General features: G+C 37.5%; 1 protein-coding gene across 8 annotated transcripts in view; it reads right to left on the bottom strand.

The window, feature by feature from the left end:
* The window catches only part of ROBO1 (roundabout guidance receptor 1), a 704,028-nt gene that overhangs the window by 57,740 nt on the left and 621,629 nt on the right, over nucleotides 1-24,659 (bottom strand). For 6 of the 8 annotated variants that reach the window (XM_008631567.2, XM_017731506.1, XM_017731504.1 and 3 more), the window contains 5 exons: nucleotides 23,707-23,834; nucleotides 8,097-8,105; nucleotides 5,283-5,407; nucleotides 3,232-3,403; nucleotides 533-738 (listed from right to left, as the gene is read on the bottom strand). In XM_008631567.2, coding sequence (XP_008629789.1) covers nucleotides 533-738; nucleotides 3,232-3,403; nucleotides 5,283-5,407; nucleotides 8,097-8,105; nucleotides 23,707-23,834 — 640 coding nt within the window. The remainder of the gene's footprint in view (nucleotides 1-532; nucleotides 739-3,231; nucleotides 3,404-5,282; nucleotides 5,408-8,096; nucleotides 8,106-23,706; nucleotides 23,835-24,659) is intronic. The other 2 variants (XM_017731505.1, XM_017731501.1) reach the window with 1 other exon arrangement.

The following is a 24,659-nucleotide window of genomic DNA, read 5'->3' as shown; positions in this document are numbered from 1 at the left end:
TGACTAGCAGCAATACTGGCCAGGTACTATAACTCCCTGAGGAAGCCAGGTATTTGACAGGTGGTTAACCATTTTAAGCTTTGTTACACTGTATTAGTGAGCATGTTTAAACACTGAAAACTCCTCTGAAAAAGCTGTGTACAGGGCTCTATTACTGCATATGCTAAACAAAGGTTTTCTTTAACAACATTTGAATTAACTACATCATTTTAATCTATTAGTGCTAAAGCCCAAATAATGTAATGATTTGTCTTACTGAAATATTCCCCTTCATGTTTTAAGTACCAAGTAATTCCCTTAATTAATACCTCTAAAGAGCATTTTTCCTTATGAAATCAGAAATAATGTGCCCTAGGCAGGTGTTATGCATAAAGAATATACTATCTGAAAACATGAAGTATCAAATATTTTAGTACATTTATGTAACATTTCATTAATTCTAAATGTAGGGTTTACTATATCAGAAATGCCTGGAGGTGAAGGCACAAACTGAAACCACCAACCAGAAAACCCATTTGCCAGTTCAGGCTACCTTGGCATATCGGATCTGCAGTGCTCCTGTCTCCAGCTGCTTGATGCGAGAGTCTTGGGTGGAAATGAGGATCCCATCCTTCTTCCAGAGGATAGTGGGCATTAAAGTGCCTGTGGCCACACAGTTCAGTACTAAAGTACCATCTACAGCTACAGTCTGATTCACAGGACCCTGCCGAATGACAGGGGGAGGCCGGTCTGCAATCACTGCCAGGAGGAACAACAGGAAAGACATTTCTGAAACTGGAAGCAATTTTCTAATCATCTAAGCAACAGCAGTTGCTCGAGGCTTTGAAACAAACTAAAAATAATTAAACAAGTAATTAAAGTGGGAGGCATGCATTATTCAGGGCAGGGTGCATTATAATGATGCGCAGCTACGGAAGTTTAAAATGATACACAACACGGTATTTTCAGAACAGAGAAGTATTGCATATTATACACTGGTATCCTCCAGGCATTCTCCAAGCCCAATGTCTTTATGAAGCGATAATGGGAAAAGAAGGGACTTCCCAGATTCTTTGGCAAGGCACAGACTTCACCTTTTCCACCTTTTACCACTGGCAGGCCTGTATAACACAGCTCATACTTCCAGCATTTAAAGACAGAGAAAAAGGAGGTAGGCAATCAGGGGAAAACCTGACAAATACCTACTGCTTAAATAACCATTTTTTATGTGGCACCAACTCATCTTGGTGCTGTTCCTTAATCGTGAGATGCCAAGCAGTAGGGTAAAGCAAACACAAATGGATAGAACCGTATTGGAAAAATCTCATCTACAAAAGATTTTTCCAGTAGTTTCTGACTTTTATGATGACTTCAAAGCCACAAAGATAATCCCACAGTGTGTCTATGTCAATTATAATGCATCTTTCACACAATGGAAATTAAATGCTATTGATAGGCTATTTAATTCTACTGCACAGAAAAATATAAACCGGTCTCAGCATTCACAGAAAAAAGAATGACTGTCTTCCATTATCCAAAAAAAAGAGGTAAAAGTTATCTTGTGTTTTGGGGATCTGCTCTACCTGTACCATCCAAGATGACATGGATTGATGATCTGAAAATAGCCATAATTTTAAATGTCATAAATCTGCTCAGCAGTGGCATGGGGCTCACGTAACTTAAAAACTGGTTTGGTGGCTGAAATAGAAACCTGAAGTTCTGATAACTTGTGAACATCAGATATTTCTCAATTACTTTTCATAACAACAGACAGGATGTTAGCACTGCTTTTTTTGGCTAAATTCCAACTCCCATAATTTCATTTGCATGTTCAAACAACACTCTGTTTTCAACTGCTTTATTTATCCATTAGTTCTTGTCCCAGCCTGTTGGTACACACTTTGAGGCCATTACGACTTTTCTCTGTAGAGACAGTCAAAATAAGCCCACTTATAATTTGTACTTGACTTTGACAAGTTTGTCAAGAGCTTTGCAGCTGGCAAAGGTAAGGAGTTGATTGTACTTTATAGAAGAAATCTAATGACACTGAAATTCATGGCTAGTTTTAGTGCCACAGAAGCTGACGACAACTCCCCCTACCTTTAGGAAAACCATTCATAAAGGTATTCTAATACCTTTAGGAATATTCAGCATATTCTGCCTTCACTTTTATAGAAGTACCAGAAACTGTCCCAAGACACTATAAAAAACAACTACTCACCAGATCAATCCAGAGCATATAGTAAAAAAAATGCATTTAAATTGATTATTTCCAAGTTCAGATGGCGTAAGTCATTAGCAGAAAACCATTTTAACTTCCTTAATTTTCTATTTTAAATTTATTTCTCACCTTCCCATGGCCTTCTCCCCATTGAAAAAATGGAAAGAAGAGGATTAGGAAATGTGGCTTACAACTTGTGAGGAAGCAGAAGGGATGTAGTCCTATTCCTCCAATCTCAATCCAGGGGGAGGGGGAGATAAATAAACAATTTAATCCTACAGGCTCACTGCATGTTTCTAGAATTTTACCAGTTTTGTTTTCTATAGGGCGAAGGGCTTCTTTATGGAAACTCTTCTCAGACAACAGCTTCCCTCTGCTCAAATTCTCTGCTCTTACCCTCCTTCTCTGTAAATGCTAAGATTAGTATTTTCCCTGTGTATATACTCTGCTGTTAAAAATAAGAAGTATTTCTGATAATTGGCAAACTGGCCTCACATCAGCACATATTACTGCTTGTAGACATGCTCCCTGTAGCTTTTTCATCTTATATTTTTTCCCAACCACTCCTTAAAAAGGATGTACAATTTCTATGTTTTTCTGCTGATCTCCATACAGGTTGATATTTTTTCCTTGCTAAAACATAATATTAAGAAACAAGGAAAAAACCAGGTAAATGGAAATGCTATGCAAATGGCCACACAATAAAAGGGATAAAGAACCAGGCAGTAAGCAATCTGAAAGTAAATTAAATCCAGTGGGGGAAGCTAAAAAGGAGTCAGATAAAAATTAACAGATCCGACCAAAATCCATAAACTGAATATACTTACCAATATAAAACGGAAATATAGTGTTACACATTATCCAGAATTTTAAACCCCTGACAGAGGTGGTTAAAACAGGATTTTTATGTTCAAAGAAACATGAAATCCACATTTATGCAAAACAGATTTCAAAGTAGTGTCACATAACCGCACTGCTGTCTTCAAATAAAAATAAAAAACTTGGAAATGATAAAATGAATCTATGATTACCATCTGTAACTTCCAAGTAGGCTTTTGTTATGATACTTCCTGCAACATTTAAAGTCTGGCAGATGTAGTACCCAACATCAGATCTCTGGACATTGGTGATGGTGAGGTCTCCTGTCTGGGAAACTGAAAATCGGCTGGATGACTGAGGGGGCTGGTATGAGAAGAGCAGATTCTAAAAGATGTACAGGAAAGAAAGAGGGGAAAAAACAAGTTAAATAAGTTCAAACATCAATAAGCATAACTTCAATATAACTAAACAAATGAATCTTTTCACATTATACAGAAAACATTCTGCTCTTCATGTCTTAAGCATGTCTATACCACAATGGGAATAGCTGCTGTAGGATTTTTTTATGATAAAATAGGTGCAGATATGCACATAGAATTGTGTAAGACTTCTTGGATTGCAATAACACTCTCTAGGATCAATACTGGACTTTGCACAAAGTATAACAGAGTCTAGTGAAGATGTGAAATGTACAGATACCGCAATGGTGCAAGCAACTGTGGTGAACCTCAGTCATTTGCTTTAATGTTCTTTTTAGAACTTGCTCCAAGGCATTCATTTTCTTTCATTTAAATGCAGATGGTGGTTTATTTATCTGTATTTTAACATTTGCCTTCCTACCAATGGAGCAGTTTTTAAAAAAGAGATGTTCTGTAGGTCTCTCTGAACAGAATGCTTGTGTTTTATGAGAAGTCTTATAACACAGAATTAAATCCTATGCCTATTTAGATAGTTTGTGTATAAAGTACGTAGTATTTACCAAAAATCAGTTGAGGGTTGAATTCCTACCTCTGGCTGAACAACTTGTGAACGAGAATACTTCAAGATCACAGAGGTTATATTTACCTCTTTTTCTTGGCTAACTAAATTTTGCATTTTCAAAAACTGTCCAAAAGAATTGGACACAATATTCTCCATATCAGCAAACCCTATTCATTGACCTCCTCTTTCATTTCTCTCAATCATCACAAGTGGTCACCACTCAGCAGAGTCAAAAATGAGAAAAAAAAACCAAAACCAAACAAAGATGTACTAGACAACATATGGCTAAATAAATAAATAAATAAATAAATGGAATAGAAGCATAATATACTGCTATAAATACACCACTGAAGATTACCATCTAAATTTAGTTAGCAGTCTAGTTGTACTTAGGTATTCAGACAGAAATGTTGCAAATGGAGTAAAGAAGCCCATTTCCAAGTGTTCTCAATTTCTCTGCCCTATTGTTTCGTAACACAAAGAACCCTGTCATATACTCTTGCACCATTCATTCCTTCATTCACAGGAGAACCAGAATCCCATATTCCTTCTTTCCTTCCAATAAAGAATACTTTGTGTCACATCCCTCCTTCAAAAGATGACTTTGAAAGAAAACTGCAATTCTCTTTCTGTGCTGTATTGTGTTTCATCCACTGGCTTTTAAGATCCTTTACAAAGAAGATGAAAATAATTTTCCCTCCCATTCAAATAAGGAACCTGGGAGAAAAAGTGACCTATTCAGGTATGGTCTGTCAGTCAACTGATAGAGTGGGAAAGTAGTTCTCCTCAGCCCAGAACTAGAGTCCTACCCATGCAGTGATGGAGATCAATGCAGCAAATGGTTTAGTTTGCCAGAAACTCAAAAACACGTGGCAAACTAACAGCTGCACCATAAACCCAAAGCCAAACTTTCTGAAAATCTGGCAGTGTTTGGGGGTTCAACCAATTTCAGCATAAGTCATCTCTCCATTTCTTAGAAGTTCTCCCTGTTAGGTGAAAGACATTATCGGAGTAGTGAAACATGGAATGTTTCCAGTTGATTCACAGATTTATTTTTACATTCATGGAGAAAATGGGAGACAGCAAAACATAGATAACCTTTCCACTAAGGCTGACATCACTTAGCATGCATGTGACTTAGAAGTAAAGAATAAGTATCCAGCATCTCCAAGCTCTAAGCTTCTTTTCCACATCTTTAAAACAATAATTAAAATACTCTTCTCTCATGTGAAATCATCTCTTCAAGAAACTGCCAGGAAGGAGGACAGAAGGGCTTTTTTACCTGACTCCCTTCTCTCCGCCAGAAGATGGCTGGCTGAGGATTTCCAGTTGCTTCACACTGGAAAGTTACTGTTCTCCCCAGTGCAGCTACCTGGTCTCGAGGCTTTACAACAAACTGTGGAGGCTCTGAAAGGAAAACACCAAAAAAGAAATAAGTCACACTGCCATCAGCTCATTTGAAAGAACAATTTTCCTCCTGACTTTAAATGGTATAAACCAGAACAGTGAAGTCTCTTTAATAAGGAGAGGCAGCACAAAGACACCACCAGTCTCTAACAGCCACAGCTTCAGCACCAGTCAGATCATCTTTTCTGTGTCTGGACCTCCCAGTTAAAACTCTGACTGTGCAACATGTGCTTTTAGTGCTGACCCGGGGTACATGGAAATAAGTCCCACCAGCTTGATGAGAAAACTTGCAGAGCAACAGTCACCAATACAAACAAATCTGTTACAATTTGGTTCTTAAAGGAGGAATAGGGCTGCAAGCCAGAATGGAGAAATCTTTGAGAGACAACTGGCCCAGGGGCCATACTTTGTTAAGGGCTGCAAGACACACTGCTGAGTAACTATGAATTCAGGCTTACACACACAAAACTCATCATCTCTGGCTTAGGAAAGTTGAGGAGAGAAAAAGCCCTTAAGTGCTTATATAACAGACTTTTGATGTAGTCATAGTCTCAAAAAAACTTGAAGTCAAAAGCCCAAGAAATACTATTCAAATTATAACCACTTAAAAATCTCCAGTTCAAACACACTGAGAAGGACTGAATTTAAAGGAACAGCAGAGCTAAATGTCTTCCTCATTTACATAGGTAAGAGCATGTTCAAACAAAATATAAATGCAAATGAAGGCAAATTTGAAACATCTGCTCAGCCTAACATTATAAATACTGCCAGCATTGTTTGATTTATACTGACTTCAACAACCCCTTCATCTAGTAGTAAAGAGAATGTCAAAAAATCGTGTCAGTCACATGAAAAAAAAAAATCAGCATAGATGATATTAGATAGCTTGGTGATGCTAGCAGAGGAAAAAATCTAGCGTGTTCTATAGGCTGTTAACTCCTGCTTCTTGAAAAAATGTGCATTAAATGAAAGCCCATTTATTTATTAATTTCCAATTCCTTCTGATCATCTGTCTGAAACTAATAATGCTCTCCCTCTTCTCTGGTTTGAGAATAAAGGGCATGTTTTGTATCTGACTTTAAGAAATCAAGCGATTTTTGTTTAATTCCTTTTTTTTCCCTTGTGAACAATGATGTTTCCACAAGATTTTCCCTTAAAAACAACGTAACATACGTAATGCAAAGATGTGTTTTATAAACACCCAGCAGTAGTAGCTTTATCTAGAATAGATTCAATAACACTTAAGTCTTTAAAAAAAAAAAAAATCTCTTTCAGTGTTTCTGTGGGCCAATTTTTGCAGTTATCTGTTCCCCATGCCTTGTTTCTGCTTCCTGGCGAGTTCATATCAGAATATATTCTTCCTACAACACTCCTGCTTTGAGAGGAATTTTTGAAGCATAAAACTGCTGTCTACATTTGGATGCAAATGCTACCTTTCCTAGCATTTCCTTAGATAAGAAACTATGCATGTTTGCCAAGTGAAGCCAAGATTGACCTACTGTAATTAGCAGACTTCAAAACATTTAGCTCCGAGACATTCAACCAGTACCTTGGAAGAAGATGTGGGAAGGCTTTGACATGACAGCATGCTTCATTTGGAAGGGAGGGAGAACTGGCTGGGGGTTTGCCACAGGGTTGTGAGGCATGAGGGGGAAATGGAGATGAGGGTGAAGCACCTTTGTTATGCTGCTAGATTCTAATAACAAGAATAAATTTAGCATATAGTTAAATTTAGGGCTTGGCTGGTTCTGCACTAGTCTGTGACACAATGCCACACAATATGGAACCGAGGGTTTCTAAATCCTGTGCTAGTGCAGAGGATTGATGAGGTTTCAGATTTCATTGAACTTCAGGACAGGTGCAACTATTAAGAGATTGAAATGGTTCTGACCACTGGAGAAATAGTTGAATGGTTGTGGTTACAGTACCTCAAGATGACCATTCAGGGACTACTTAACACAAAAAAGAAGGGGGAATTTAGTCTCATAGGCAGCCATGGTAGAATTTATGAAATGTAAGTAGGTACATCTTTCTCTAGGTATTATTTTAAATACATATTTTGTATGGATACTACTCTAAATATATATGCATATTGCCCATATGTGTATTATTCTAAATCTATTGCCATTAAGGTAAATAATAAAAATCTTACTAGCTTCAATGTTAGAAGAATTAAACAGGGTTAAGTGAAACTATTATTAAATTCCATTCTATGTTAACTGTACTGGAAACTTTTTCATTGCCTTTTGTTTTTAATATCAGTCTGATTTCACACCTTGGGTCACATACATGTGGTATGCAATGATGAGACTTTAAAAGATGCCAAGAAATTAATCTCTATAAGAAAAGAACAACTTTTATCCCAGAAAACTTTTAACCAAATGCGATTTTTTTAGCACACTCTGAAGCTCAACCCGTGCAGTCACTGAAGAGAGGAGGCATTAGGATTTGACTCGTTACATCATATAAAAACAGACAGAAAGTTTGCAACCCATTACCTTTCTCTTTGCCATTAAGTTACCCATACTTCATGCAGAATTTATTCTGTTCGATGTGTCTTGCCAATAACAAGTAAAGGATGGGAGCTGACTGGTTGGAGGACATGGAGGGGGATGGATGGGAAGGGGAGGAGAAGTTCCCGTCACAGTGATACGATGACTAGAAGATGGCCAATAAAATTTCAACTTACCAGACACAACTAAAAACAAAAACAAAACAAAAAGAAAACATGGAATAAATAAAATTGAACAGACATGAAACAAAGCAAAGAATAAAGCAAAATTTGAAAAAAAATAAAATAAAAAAAATGGATCCTTGGTAAGGACCTTAGAAAGCAAACATATATTCTGATATATGAAAAATAGGTTTAAAATGTTGAACAACATATTTTCAATTTGATTTTTAAGCAGCAGTCTCTATCAAATACTGAAAGTAGGTGGTAGAGGAAAATGGGGGACTGAAATACTCGTCAGTCACTCTGGGTTCTACTCCAAGCCTTTCTAATGAACTGATGTGTACCTGGAGTATCTTTTTTTCCACATTATCATTATTTCTCTGCACCAAGATCTTTCTACGGTAAAATTAACTTAAAATCTCCAGTAAATATCAATCTGCAACATTGCTGAAATGGAACAGTAACATTTACAGCCTTTCTTAAGCATCCAAACATTTACAAATGGAATATATTTTTCTGAGGTTAATATCTATTAAAAAAGAAAGTTTATTAAAAAAATTAATAATATGCTAAGGCATTTAGGCCACACATGAATCTCTTTAGTATAGGATTGCTGTGTCACAGTCATAAGGCTCACTATTAAATTGTAAATGCAAAGTAAACCACAATTAAAACTAGTTTGAAAAGATTCTTAACCCTTTTTTTTGTCCCCAAAACCTGAATTTCATGAAAATATTCAAAACCAAACATTTACTGCAAAATACTAGATTTTTCAATGGAAATCGTCACTGGTAAATTATAAAATGTTAAATTATTCTTCAACCATAGTTCAAAATTTTCATAAACTTTGCAATGGCTCAGATCCTGGTAAGGTAACTTTGCTTATAAAAGAAAGGCCTGTTAGAAAGTATTCCAACTTCATCTTAGTGACAGAAAGAACAGATAGAAAATCAAAAGCAAGAAGCAATGCATTTTGAAAACATACACCAACCAAAAAAAAAAAAAAGAAAGTAAATAAAATAAGGTTAATTGGTGATAGTTGCAGTAAAGGTCAAAAAATATATAGTTTTTAAAAGCATGCTTCACTTTGGTCTTATCATTTTATGCTGAGAGTAAACCCACTCTTGTTCAGCAAGGGCACACTTTCGCATTGAGTAGCTAAGCACCCTCAAATCACCATCCCCTGATAAACACATGCAGAAAATCAGTAACATCCACTTTGCCAACATTCATCAGGCATGAGGAATCCTGGCCTCCTGCTCTGATAAATACAGAGGGCTCCAGCTGTATTATGAAAATGAAGCAGAAAGAGAATCAGATATAATATTGGAATTTGGAACATGCTGAACACAAGAAGCTGCAACTGCATATGCCAAACCCAGATCAAATAGATTTGAGTTTTATATCATAAGAGACTTTTTTTTTAGGGAAATAATCTGAAATAGAGGAAGATGAAATTACCATTTTCCAAAGATTTGAGTTTTAAAGAATTGTTCTGGATGTGCACTAGCCTTAAGTGGTATTTCTCAAAAAGAAAATCAGCATGCATTACTCTGCTTGGATTATCTGCAAGTCTGCAATTCCTAAGAGCAATGGCCAAGAAATACTACACACGAATTCCTGAGAGAAATCTGCTCTTCCCAAGGTTCAGCTCCCAGGTGCTCTTGTTCTTGTGTAACTCTATTTCCCAGTAATCATTATTTTTTAACTGAAAAACTCTGCTAAACTTGCAATTGCAATCTGACGTACTCTGGAATTAGAAATGATTCTCCATAAAACACAACTCATTGTACATGAAACAGCCTGATAAGAGACTTAATGGAATGCAATTCTTCCACAGAGGAAACAACTCTGAATTATCTGGTTTCCATTAGTTGAGTAGTGCCAAGAAAGTTCAGCCTCCTCAGTAGCAATGCAGAGCTGCTCAAGTCCTCTACTGAAAACTCACTGGAAAAGGCCTAACAGAGAGAAACCTTTCTTGGGTGCTCAATTATATTTCTACAAATTAAATTAACTTTGAAGTGCTGAATTTCCCCTTTTCTTTTTATTAGACATTTCTTACTATAGGCCAAAAATAACCCTGTCAAGCAAATATGGTTTTTTGCCCACCTGTGAAAACAGAGGGGATACTGATACATGAAAGTAAATCCCTGTAGAAACAGGGAATCACATTGGTTGCAAATCTGTGGAAAGGGTGAAGTTTCATAGAAAAATTTAAACAATTCTGTCAGAGGGATATCATGTGGTTTAAAAGAACAACAATAATAGCAACATCTACAACAAAGACCACATTCTTAGTTTGATTTGCAGGCTATTGATATCTAAGGTTACTAAAACTGAGAAACGAATAGCTTTTCCTCTATTATAGCGTATTTTATTTGACACCACTTTCAATTACAAAGTAAATTAATTTTCCCTGTGTTAATCATGGCTTTTCACATGGCAATTAGGTGGAATAACCTGTTTGTAAAGACAGGAAGTCAGCATGTGAAACCACAACTATCAAAGGAATAGTATTTTTGGCCTTTCATATAATTTCCTTGACATGCAAGGCTTTTCAGGGAAGACGTGTCCAGTCACTGAACAAAAACCAAAAGAAAAGTGGTTTCCAGACTAGTGACGTGATCTTTTAATGCCTTATTCTTTCCAGCAATCCCATCAACCTCACTGGGACTATTGGTATCATTAAATCCGCTCACAGGAGTAGGGATTTGCAGTTTTAGGACTTAAACTATAGCCTAGCACAGTTGCCAGATGTTAATGGAGCAACTATTAAATTTGACAGATGTAGCTTTGCAGGTTCCTATGATAATCAGGTTGGAAGCAACCTCAGAGGTCTCCATTCCAACCTCCTGCTCAAGAGGGTCAGATACAGGGTGAGTCAGGGATTGATCCAGTCAGGGCCTGAAAAATTTCAAGGAATAACAATGCACAGACTCTGGCAACCCACTCTGCTGCTTGGCTGTCCAGCCAGTGAAGAAATGCCTTCTCATATGCAGCCTCAATCTGCCTTGTTTCAACTTAAATCCATTGTCTCTTGTGCTCCCTCCACACATTGCTGGGATGAGCCTGGGTCTGTCTCACTCTGGGTGTCTCTCATGAGACCTCAACGTGCTGTGTGCAATGCCTACATCTCAAAAAGACACGTTTTGTAGCTCTCCTGACAGAAGTGAATGCAAATGTTGGTCTAGTGTTTCTCAAGAACTCACTGGTTTCCTCATATTTAGAACAAAACATTACAGTGTTGCGTCCATTTCTTAGTCTGACATTAGGCAAGCTAGAAACCTCAAGTACCCCATACTTGATAGCTGTGGCAGCAATTATCTGTCTCAAAAGGAGTAAAATTACAGGAATTTTCATTTCTGTATACTAATAAGATGCTTTTGAGATCTTAAGAGCCAAGGTGGTACTTAACCACTAAAGAGTATTTTGTTCAGCATGTTAAATACTCATTAATTACTGTTCTCACTATTACTATTTACAAATACCTTCCAGGTGCTCAGGAGATACCCTGTTATTTAACTGACACAAGCTGAATACTTTTGATTTAAGATCCATGTGTTTCACTTCTGATTATTAAAAAAAAATCTTCATGTCTTCAAGGACTGCTGGACACTCATAGAGGTTATTATAAAAGAAGCAAGGAAGTATAACTGTGCACCAGAGAAACTAAACATTTTACATTTTCAGGCCAGTAATGACCTACAACAATCATACCAAATCATTAGCTTATGTATCAATCCTTGGCCATTGTGACTAATCTAGGAACTGGCAGTCACAATGAAATTCAGATTCCTTTCAAGTAATTTTGTGATACATTAATCCCAGTTCAAGTGAAATATAGCAGAGATTGAATGTGCTGTAGAAACAAAGTGGTAGGAGATGGAAGAGGAGCATGAGCAGATGTGCTGGAGTACACAGGGGAATGAGGAGCTGGAATTTCCAATGGGATTGGCTGGGTACAGACTAGACAGTGAGAGGGGAGAAACTGCAGAGCTAGAAACAGAGATAGCACTGAGATTGCTGTGTTATCTGTCAGGGAGCTGAAACTCAGCTGTCTGTCATCGTCATATGAAATAAACATCTGAGAAACCCACAGTTTATGACCTCTGTCTGAAATGTGTGGGTACAGAAAATTTGGGTACTAGAGTCACATGTAGAGGAAATGTGAGAGTCTGAGTATGTTCAGCAAACTGGTCAAACTGACTTTTCACCCCTTAAAAAACCAACAAACAAAAAATTCTGAACAATTCCGAACAAAAACTCAGCAAAAAAAGCTGCCAACATCTTATATTCAAAAATAAGTTTAATTGCTAATCCTGCTAAACTCTGAAATCTAATGAAATACTTTTTATGTTCAAGTATCTGAATGAGGACCGTTGAGTTCCTCCCTGCAACATGACTAACAGATATTTATGTTGGTGTTTTGCAAAAACTATTATTAAGGGAGATAGTTTAAGACAATGTGCCATGTTCCATTTCCTGTCTGGTGATTTGTAGGCTATTTGTTCTTATCAAAGCAATCTGAAACTCTCAATATCCTTGATATGCACATCTCTCTGCAGTCATTTGTGGGAAGTATCACTTTCTACAGAGAAATAAACAAAGGCCTGAATCTCTTGTCCTGAAAAAAGATATAAATGCTGCCATTCAGCTGCCTCCTGGCTTCAGCCTGTGAAAAATACAGGAAAGTAACACCAGGTACAGTACACAAGAATCGGGGTGTATCACTTTTCATCCTAACTGGACTCTATTTTCAGCTGTCACTTCTTGAGGTGTACATACATATACACACAATTCATATTTTCCCAGATTTTCTGCTAAAGCTCACGTTCATGTAAGACAGCCTGGGCCACCCTTACTCACCATGAATGCTTTCACAGTGCATGGTCCCAGAGCATCAAGTCTGACACAGTGCAGCACAAACTTCTGAGGAAAGGTCTGTCTCACAGTCTGGCGCCAAGCACGCCACAGCCACAGAGCTGAGGCAAAATGTTTACATGAGATTTTTTGATGTCTCAAATCAAAAGTGATGACATGTAACTCCAAACCCCCAGCAAGGGAGTGATCGTGGTTTATTCTATTTATGATGAGTGGAAAAATTCTACTTTAGATTGCTGATTTGTCAAATAAGCACTTCTTAAGTTTAAAGGAATAAGTGACTACAGCAACTTCAAATTTACCAAACCCAAGAAGATAAAAATCTGATCGGAACAAAAAGAGATTAATTGTCTTCTGTAATTGTAATGTGAAGAATGAAATTAAGAGAGAAACAGGTGACTTATCAGTTGGAAAAATAATTCCGATATTAAGGTCACCTTTAGAATTAAATTTAGAAACCTATAAAAATGTTTCAGGTTTAGACAGAAAATTAATGCAGGGAAAATATCAGTATCGATTAGGTGCTGCTTTCCTCAACATACTTCCCAGGAGTTTTGTGGGGTTTTTTTAAATTTGTATTTATTTATTTTTGTTTACAATTGATCCACATTTCCTCTTCTGTCTGAACACTGAAGACCAGTCAGGTTGTCCTGGTTCCGGCTGGGATTGAGTTAATTTTCTTCTTAGTGGCTGGTGCAGTGCGGAATTTTGGATTCAGTATGAGAGTAATGCTGATAACACAGCGATGTTTTGGTTGTTGCTGAGCAGTGCTTATCCCAAGTCAAGGGCTTCTCAGTGTCTCATGCTCTGCCTGTGAGGAGGGGCACAAGAAGCTGGGAGGGAGCATGGACAGGACAGCTGACCTGAACTGGCCAAAGGGATGCTGTATGATGTAGAACATGATGCCCAGTATTTAAACTGGTGACAACTGGGTGGGAGCTGCTGACTGCTGTTCAGGGGGAAGTTGGTCATCAGTCAGCAGATGGTGAGCAATTGTATTGTGCATCACTTGTTTCTCTTGGATTTTATTTTTTTCTCTCTCTTCATTGCTATTATTGGTTTTGTTATCATTAGTATTATTAGCATATTTTACTTTGTTTCAATTATTAAAGTGTTCTTAACTCACGAATTTCTGGGTTTTGTTTGTTTGCTTGATATGTTTTTTTCTGATTCCCCTCCCCATCCCACTTGGTGGAGGGGCATTGAGGAGCTGTGTGGTACTTTGTTGTCAGCTGGGTTAAACCACAACACTTGTGCTGGGCAGTAACACAGAGACAGACTGGGTCGAGTTTATGCCCTGCACTGAAAGTGCCACTCTCAGGGTACTGGGGGGCTGCCAGCTGCACTTGTCACTGTGCACTTCCTCCAGAAGCCTCAAGGCAGCTGCAGTCTGGAAACTTGCTAGTCACATCATCATCCTGACACTGCCTCTGACCATGTGGACAGAATACACAGTCTCCTTCTCAGCACACGGCACATGCCTGAAGGTTGGATTTAGTCTGCGCCTCTGGACTTGAAACCCAAAGGAAAAGAGCCGGCGCCTGTGTGCACTCAGGAGAGCTGGCATGCTCCAGGGGAAAGTGGTCTGACCAGGAAAAAAGGCAAGTGTCGCTCCTTGGTGCTGACAGGACAGACAGAGCCTTGGAAATATAAGTGCTTCTGGAGCTGCTGCACATACCACAGAGAGAGACAGACCAGGCTAAGGCTTTGAAACACCCCTAAACATGGACAACGTAACACATGCAGCCTGGCGGCTCAACATCATCAACTCCAGAAACAATTTGAGAGATGAGCTTCAAGCACCATGGATCCAAAATCAGTGATTCTCTCTCCTGTGCCTGCTCCCAGCTTTGCAGCAGAAGCAAAAAGCAATTTTTTTCAAGAGCTTTTAGTTTTCCCTATTGACATTAAATTGTCTCAAAGCTCCTCTTCTCTCTTTGGTGGTTTAAACCCCACCCTCTGCTAATAAACACCACAAGATCTGTGCATTAATCAAACCTCCTTCTTGGGTGCTATTCTCATTTCAAGAGCAATCAAATGGCATTGACTCCTTATGGATTTCTGGCCATTCTGAGACTTAATTTAAGCTGAGAGGTGTTTCCTTCTTCAACTCTGATTCAAGGGGCTGGACAGTAAAATCTGGCTCTATTTCAGCTGTGTATCAATCATGTAACTGTATTATCTTAAAATGTGATTCACAGCAGGGTAATGAATTTTCCCTTTAAAAAATCACAATGAAAAGGGCTACACAAGTGTGCCTGTTTGTCCACACATGTGTGAGAGGAACCTTCAGAGAAAAATTTGTATGAAGATAACAGCGTGTGACATGTACTCATATGAGACTTTTTGCTTTGCAATTGATACTAGCAAAAAAATAAGACAGATCATAATCTGTCCTCCTGCAAGATTCAGTGAAGATTTCTATGATAAAAACCAAAAAAGTGGAAATAGGCTTTGCAATGCAGCCTACAGGCAGCACTTCTCAGGTTAATACATGTAGTACACAATTTAAAACGTGTATAAATCCTGTAGTCATTGCCTTGACGTGACAAATGGAAATCTGAAACACAGAGGGTAGAAGAAAGAGAGGGAGAGAGGGGGATTTAAGATTTTCCAGAAGTTCCTCTCTTAGTCTACCTTCCCCCTTCCTTGCTCTGGATCCTCCTAAAGCACACTGTAAACCAAGTATAACTTAGAGAGCACTCTTATGAGGAGTCTGATTCTATCTATTTAAAAACTAGAGTAAAGTGGTAAACTGTGAAGTCCTGTTTCCCAGGCTTCTCTTTTCAGTTGTCTTCCCCCGAGTTCTAAATGAACTGAGGTAATTTTAGGCACTGCTGCAATCTAAGTAGTCGTGACTACAAATATTTATACTAAAGCCTTTTAAAAGAGTGAAAAAAGATGAATTTTAAATAAACTGTGTAGAAGTACAAAAAGATTATGATAGATAGATACTATTTGAAGAATTCTTAGGAGCTTCCTACTGCATTTTTTTGACTTATAGTTAAAGATAGTAGAGCTGAAAAGGAAACTGAGTAGGATTTTTTCCCCAGCTGTTTATGATAGCACAGAGTACTTCTTGGAAAGGAGAACTTGAAATCCATAGCAACCTTCTTATAACAAGTTAAAGCTATTTGTGAAAAGTGGCCAAGACCCATGATCAACGGATACCAACACACACTAAAAATGGAAGGACAATAAATCTCTGCAGTGCACTAACTTGTGATCATTAAAAAATGTTGTTTTGGGCATGCAATACTCAGTGAGGAATACCGTCAACTGAAACATATTATTTCAAAATAAATCTGGATTTTTTCTCATGGGGATGCCATACCCCCCACATAGAAACAACCCAAGTCTACACTAACAGCCCAACTTACTTTTCAATAATGTTAACAGGAAGGTAACTGTGACATATTAACAAATTTTAATTATAGGTAGCAAAAATTACCACATACAAGAATTCTATGCAAGCCAGACTACCCACCACATACCAGGAAGTTTTACTGTCATAGAGGCAGAAATGGGAAATGGGAAGATGCTTTAGGAAATAAGGATGATCAGCAAAAACAAAGTAAAACTAAAAAATCCAGGGACAGTTAGCCTGATTTTCATACAGCTCTCTGTCAAAAGATGACAATGCTATCCAAAGTTGCTGGTAGTCTGAAACAAAAGTGTTGCTGCAGCTATGATGGTCTAGAGACACTAGCAAAGATATTCTGCACTTTAGACTTTAGTTAGGTTATATGCTTCAAAGAAAATATCTGGCAAGTTCTTAGCAGTGAAGAACTCTGGAAGAAGAGGTACAGAAAGGGCCATCAGACCTTGCTGGTGGACAGCTGGACAAAACCAGAACTCTTAGGTGACTTCCTTCTCTGTACTGAGACCCAATGTGTGACCTTAACTGTGTCAAAAGAGAGCAGCTGTCTAATTTGAGGAGGTGCAAATCCTAAGTGGGCTCTCACAGGCCGGAGAACGATGAAAAGAGAACAGGATCCCCTTTAGTGCTGTGTTTAGAGAGCACAGAGCATTTATGAGAACAAAACAAGCAACCTGTTCCATCCAGACAGTTTTGTTTTTCTGTTTCTCTGTCCTGTCACCCTATTTCATACTTAAAAGGATTTTAAAAAACAGTCATCCCAAACTTTGGGAATTAGTGTGTGGTCATAGGGACAAGAAGAGCATGAAAATACCTGCTGCAGAAAATAATAATTTATATTTAAAAATGTAGCCTGACCAAGGAATTTCTTTTCTTACACTGGAAGATTCTGATACTGAGCATACGCGACAATCAAGTCCACATATAAAGACAGCAAAATTCTTTACTACCAGTTCTTCAGTGTTATTCAGCACCTAGCAACAAAGCATTTTAGTGTTCAAACAAAACACAACTTATACTAACAAATGGCACTCAAAACAGCTTATTAAAATAATGTTTGAATGCACTGTCATTCAGCATTTTTAATTTTTTTTCTTAAAACCAGTTTAGAGATGACTGACTTCACTGATGTATGTAAACTAACAAAAATAAGGGAATGTACTGCAATCACTGTATTACTCACAGGCTATGACCAAGGCAAAAATAAAGTGTGTATTACCTTTTTATGGATGTTCAGCACAATTTAATAAAGCCGATGTTTACTTCAGAATGAACGTATGGCAGAAGTACTGTTTACTGAACAACCAATTTAAGTTATTATTCCTTGCATTCTATTTAATTTTATTCATAAAATCAAAAATCTTTAAACTCAACAACTTGTAGTAAAATTCTACTTTGTCTATTCCAAAGACAGAATTATTGAAATGTGACTGTGAACAGCAGTCAGAAAGTAAAGTCTGCAGCAGTGAAACCTGATACAAAAACAATTGCTTTTTCCATAGCCATGGGATTTAGGAAATTTCAGACACTAGAAAAAAGCCTTCAGATTTTTGTTGCTACTTTTTTTTTAATTGAGTGCTGAAGTATGCTACACAAACCTATTTGCTTCAATTCTCTTCACTGAGTGATTAAAATGCACAAATTTTGAGAACTATACAGTAAATAAACCCCTTCCAGCAGGAAATAGCCTCTAGCTTCAACTTATTTCTGTAGTAACATTTCTCCAAATTATTTGGAGTCCTTCTGTTCTACTTTTTCAGAAACATCTGTCTCAAGTCCTTGTTTCAAAGTACCAAACTGCAGGAATGAATCTCAAAAGTTTTTATGTGTTATATTCCTGTATGATATTGTTATCACTGTTGCATGACTCTACGTAAAAAAACCAAACCAAACCAAATAAAAAAAGCCAACATCCATTTAAAACATAAAAAACATAGATGCAGTTATTTATTAAAATATTTACAGATTCCTCCTTTTATCCCTATTTTAGAAATGCTTCAGGAATCTTAGTGTTCATCACTTGCACCAGTAATACAAGAACCTTCAGGGTTCTAATCTCTTCTTCAGACAGTTCTCTCATTTCCTCCTAATTAACTTTTAAGATTTCTATTCTTTCACCAGAAATTGGTGCCAGTCAAACTCCTCAGATCCTTGATGGAAATCTGACATGCTATCAGGGTTTACAGCAGTCATTAAGGGGGAAATGGGCTCTTTAAGCTATAGCAATCACAGGAGATGGTCTCCTCCATTCATCCTACCAAAAGTTTACTAATTAAAAAAATCCTGAAGTTCATGGGACAATCATTATTCTTCCTTCCTTTTTCACAGGACTGAAGACAGAATATGGCATCAAATCAGTTCTTTCAAAGGAAGAAACACTGATTTAAAAAGAGAACACGTAGACGAGTTCAGATTTAAATCCAATTCCTAGTTTTAGAATTCCAGTGGGTAAATTCACCCCTGATACTGTGAGGGGTTCACTACAATACATAATAATTGCTGTACACCTCAACAGCATTTCTGTAATCCCATAAAATTCTGAATTTTGTCCTTGTTGTTTTAATGTTTAATGTAATTACATTTACAGCCGACTTATAATGTGTAGCAGCAGCCTGACACAGTGGAAACATTTATATGCTATCACACAGATGAAAGAGCAAACCCTATTCCTTTTCATTCCAGGTGGTATTCTCAGCCCTTCCCAATAGCCTTATCAAATAGATGTCTTTTACTGTGTGCCTTGAAGCTACTTTGCACAAAGAGGAGGTGGAAGGAGGAGGAAATTCCAGACCTGAAGCATGTGCCACCTTTTCAGATTAAAATTCCTTGTGATTTGACTCGTACAGTAAAATCACAGCTGGGAGTCACTTATCAAAAGTTCCACTCACTATCTACCTTGCAGACAAGCTCTGTTGACCCTAAAATTAAAGACATCATAATCTAAAAAGGCTTGGTATCAGAGACTGCCACTGTAAAATATGAACTGGCCGGTATAATTTCCATAGGAATTCTTCTTTTTTCCTGCCAAACTGATAACACCAAATGTGTTTAGTGCCTTTGAATGGCAAAATTTACATTTTACAGTTCAGTCGCTGCTGCTGCAGCTATAGCTGCGTATTAGGCAGGGCCCTGTAACAAGTATTGCACGCTCCTCCAGAGCCTCTACTCGAGGAAGGAGAGCTAAGAAGACCTCAAAGATTACTGCTCACTACCAGTCTGCTGCTGACTGACCACAGTCACCTACAGCCACGGTTTTGGTGTCACTCTTGTGAAGTCCTGAAGTCAACTGACCCACTCAAGCTGTTTCTCCCAACTCCTGCTGAGTCTTATCTACACTGTCACTGCAATAATGGTTCCTGGCCAGCTGCACAGTAGGGCTGCCACTGGAGCCATAACTTACACTTGTTTCAGAAAGAACAGCTTGTTTCACCAGAAATTATAAACTTATTATAAAATTAGATGTCAAAAAAGCCCAATTAAGTACTGCAAATGGGAGCAAAGCAAATGGAAGTAGGTGAAAATATGTAAAACCTTTGGTTCTTAGATTTGCTTGAAAGCATTTTCATGGTTAAATGTGAAATTTGCAGATTCTTGAAGAAGCCCTAATTCTATTTGCATTAATGGTAAAACTAATTCTCTTTTAGTACTGAAGTTCTGAAGTCTGCATTTTTGGTAATTTTGTGTGTCTTAGGAACATTGTTTTCAATTATATATGTAATAATGAAATATATAATATTATACTTCCTACAGTCCTGCTTTGAGGCATAAAACTAAGCAAGTCACATAATAGAAACCTACACAAAACATGAAAAGCATATGCATCAAATACAATACAATATAAATACAATAAATATACCCAGTTTGCTTAGTGCTAGAGCAAGAGAGAAGTCCACTGGTTCCAGTAATGCCATTTTTCTGGCATTTTTTTCCTTTTCTGAAGCACATCAGCTACTTGGTAAAATATAATGTGTTGGCAAAATATAATGTATTGTACTCCGGGCTGCTTCCTGGCATTATGTATTGACTGAGGTATTTATTTAATAATTAATCATCTCCTGAACGAAACGTTTCCACATGTATTTAGCAATGTCTCTGGATGCCTTACAGATGCAGTACACATTGCTGCAAAACGAAAACAGAGGGTTCAACTCTCCAATTTTAGGTATATGGAAACAACATCAGGATTACATTTCCTTAACTATTTAATTTTCCGAGGAGACAATAAGATAACTTGACAGTTTTAGGGATGGAAATGCTTCCTAGCTGCAGGACTAGAACACTAAATGAAGGGTTCAAACTTCACTGTGTCAATACAGAACTCCAAATCTGGCTTATGGATATGGCTGAAGTCACAATAAGAATACAACATCTGCATATAGGAAACACTTATGATCCCCAAAGTTAGGAGCCTGTATAGAAGAAAACAGTAATTCCAACAACCAGCATCTGTGACACCAGTGCCATGAGCAGGAAGAACAATAAAAAGGAACTGATATTCCCACCCCTCTCCTGTATTTTCTACAGTTAACAGTTTATTATAGAGAAAGAGGGAGAATTGAGCTATCTGAGCTGACAGTTCCTAGTCCAGGGACATGGCCTGGACCAGCTCCCAGCTCAGAGGCAGCGCTGTGGCTGTGCAGCATTCCCAAGAGCATTCCCGAGACAGAGAACCACGCATGGACCATGCAGGGTCTGCTCCACGGAGCAGAGGCAGAGCTGAGCAGGAGGAAGGGGTCCTGCTGGAGCCAGGGCAGCTCCCTGTGAGACCCCAGGCTAGCTGTTTACCACATCCCATCCACACCTCTCTGACAGCTGCGTATCTCAATTGCCCTGGTGCTGCACGCTGCGCCTTTTAGAACCCCAGATAACCCCCCACAGGAGAAAGCACACACAGGTCAGTCACAGTGTGAGTGGAAATGATGAGTAGGGAAGAAGATTAATCCTTTTCTTAGCAGTGCTGCCAACCCTGAGGATCTGAAGAGCACTGCTCACAGCCCTGTCTGCTGGGGTGCCACGTTTCACTCTCTGCCACAGCCCTACAGTGCAGACACTTGACAGATGGGGACGGTCTCTTTCCTGCCACGGACACACATCTGGGGTCACCACTGACAGCTCTCATATTCCTTCTCTGGCACAGAAACACCACAGCTTGTTGCTGAGATACTGAAGAGGAAAAAACCCAAACCAAAGCTCCACAAATAACCCTAACCCATTCAAACCCATGCCAAGACCCCTCCTTGCCCTTTGCTTAATCTAACACGCCTGCACAGTGGCAGCTCAAATGTCTGAGGCTGTGATTTCTAATGCAGCCCTCTGTTTACAAATATGTAACAAAAATAACTCAATTTGGCACAGCAAAACACACATTTACTAAATTCTACAGTCAACAGATCATGTGATGATAACCAGAAATGCAGAAAAGACTTGTCATTTCCATTCCTTAAATCACAACCCCAAAAAATCATAAAATTATAAAAAACAAACAACCAACCAAAAATTCAAAGACCCGTGTGTGCACAGTCAGGACAATGTTATTTTGGTATTGAAACAAGATCAGTCTACTTTTCTAGATGGAGCATAGTCAAAAAGCTGGCCCTTTAGGGAAAAAAAAAAAAAGTTATAACAAGGGAAGAGGAGAGGAGGGAAAAAGAGGAGAAGGCAAAAAAAGGAGAAAAATGTGAAAAAATCTGAATGGAAAATGCATTTTCTAGAGGAGTATTTTTTCCTCCCATAAAACTCGGTCTCTCAGATACGCTAATAAATGGATTTTGATCATAATTTATTTCATTACCAACTACAAATTGTCCTTATACATTACAGTTTCTCACATCAATCCCTCCTACGAAGACATTAGTGCAGACAAATGGCTCAGGAGGCAATCCATTCACACTGGGAAACAAATCATCCCATAACAATATCCTCAGAGCAAAGCTGCCACAATGTAAATATCTACTGTGTAATACGAGCACTTAAAAAATCTTGATGAATCAGGACTTAGGCTATGATCTTAAAAATGCCTTAAAAATACCAGTTTATTATCAAAGAGATCTCACTCGATTTCTAACATCTGCATACTTATGTCATTTTATATCTATTAGCACCATTAACCTAAATGGGATTTCAAGTATCTTTTTGTTTATTGTTTTGAATAGACTATGAAAGATTAGGGCTACCAAGAGCTTATTTCCAGAAATGTAACTGCACAACCAGTCATTAAAGCAAATTTTCTTAATAGTAACATTTTACAGGATTAAGTTAATTTAAGACACGATCTTCAGAACGAATCACCATTTAAAAAAATAATTCAGCCTTCTTCCTTTGAATGAACTGTGCTTACTGCTCACAAGTTTATCTTTTATTCTACAACACTGAGCATGAGAGCCGGTTATTTTACAAACATAAGGTATCAGTTTTGATGTATAAACATCATGGTGACGAACAAAACAGAACATCTCAAAATTCTTGGTTTTATGAGAGCCTCAACAAAAGAATTCAATACTTTCCTAACAGAGGGACACCAAATGTTTCTGGTGGAATAAAGGAGAGCAGGGTAAGGACAAGACCTTTCCTGTTACAGTAAATGTGTCAAAATAGAGGCCTGTTACCAAATAAAATACTTTTAAGCCTATACTTCCCCAGAACTCCATAATCACTAATTCCCACTGAACAGAGAAAAGGACAGAGGGACCATCAGTGCCTAGAAAAAAGCACCAGGATGACATCATTGCCTGTCTGCTAGCCAGGAAAGGAAGAGAGGGATTATCTGAAGAGTGAACATCTGGATTGTGTATACAAAGGCAGCGAAGGATTTTTATACATATTAGTTCACTGAGCTCTACTGAATTTTTATCTTACAAAGAAACAGTAGTGCTACGATACGCTTCTATAATGAAAAAGCAACAGGAATTCCAGTGGTCTGGGTTAGTGTATTAAAAGACACACAAAGAGATTTATCATTCACTGCTTCTCTACTATATTTAATTGAAAAAACTTGGCAGATACTTGAACTTGCAACTCCTTGAATTAAAACAATGCATCTTATAACACTGACCTTCTTCTTTCTGTTAACTTTTCAGATACAAAGATTGCAAATGACATGATTCTGAACTTGAAGAACTAAAATTCAAAACATACTCAGTTCCCCATCCCAGTATTGTAAAGACTGCTTAAAAAAATCTTACACGTGAAGTGTTTCCATTTCCTCGGAATACAACCCAAGCCAAATTTGTATTTTCACATTTTTTATCTCTACAGTTGTTGTAAAAAAAAAAAAAAAAAAATCAACTTTATTCTAGTACAACTTTATTCAACTTTATTCTTGTACAACTTTATTCAACTTTATTCTTTGCAAAGAAACATTCTTACCTTGAACTGTTAAAGTTGCTGACGCCTCAGCTTTTCCAACCATATTTTCTGCAACACAAGTATACGATCCCATGTCTCCTGCCATAACTTTCTTGATTTTCAAGGTATGATCATCACGGATTTCGTATCTTTAAATATAGATAGCAGTTAACAATGAATAGGAATAACAGAACTTTGTACAATTTCTGCAAAGGGTAAAAATATGGGGGATTTGCTCTCAAATATTCTTATTTCTGTATTTCCCATAAGGGAAAAAAAGTATAAATACTTATTAACTGATAATGTAAAATAAAGTTTTAAAAACAAAATATATCCAAGCATTTGAAAACCTTATTCTGATATTAATGCACACAATCACAAAGCCCTAATGCAGAACATCTTGTTAGAATTCTTTTAACAAGTAAATATAATAATAGCTATTACTCCTTAACTGAATGAAAGATTTTTATTAATATGGTTGACAAGAAAATACTGTTCCCAAGAAGATCAGAATTGCTTGAAAGCCAAGATAAATCACAATTCATTCTTTTTTGTTCTTCCTAAAGAACAAAGTGGCCTTTTACCAATTTCTCTCCCTTCATCACCTTTCTCTCTTTTTTGTATAATGCAGTCACTGTGTTTCTGTTTATGGTAAGTAGATTTTTCTCCTAAAAACGGTAGTTTTCATTAAAGCTATAGACTAAACTATCAAGAAGTTGGATTGGTTGGCTGAAGCCAACTGTTAAAGGGTTTCTTCTTTCAATCCATTCCCCTGAAAGTTTTTAAACCGATAATTAGCATTTCAAGGTAAGTAAATAACTATTTAATCTATCTCTATATCTATCTATCACAGGATGTATTTATTTTTAATAAGATGTTTTACTTTTTGGCTTTAATTACAGCAATGACAAAAAAAAAAGTTAATTGCAAACCTAGTAACAAATACATGTATAACCAAGGCAGCTCTTTACATT

Source organism: Corvus brachyrhynchos, unplaced genomic scaffold (genome assembly GCF_000691975.1).
Source record: "Corvus brachyrhynchos isolate BGI_N302 unplaced genomic scaffold, ASM69197v1 scaffold152, whole genome shotgun sequence".
NCBI classification, from domain to species: domain Eukaryota; kingdom Metazoa; phylum Chordata; class Aves; order Passeriformes; family Corvidae; genus Corvus; species Corvus brachyrhynchos.
The sequence above is the reverse complement of the archived record's forward strand: the minus strand, read 5'-3'. Positions and strand labels throughout refer to the sequence as shown.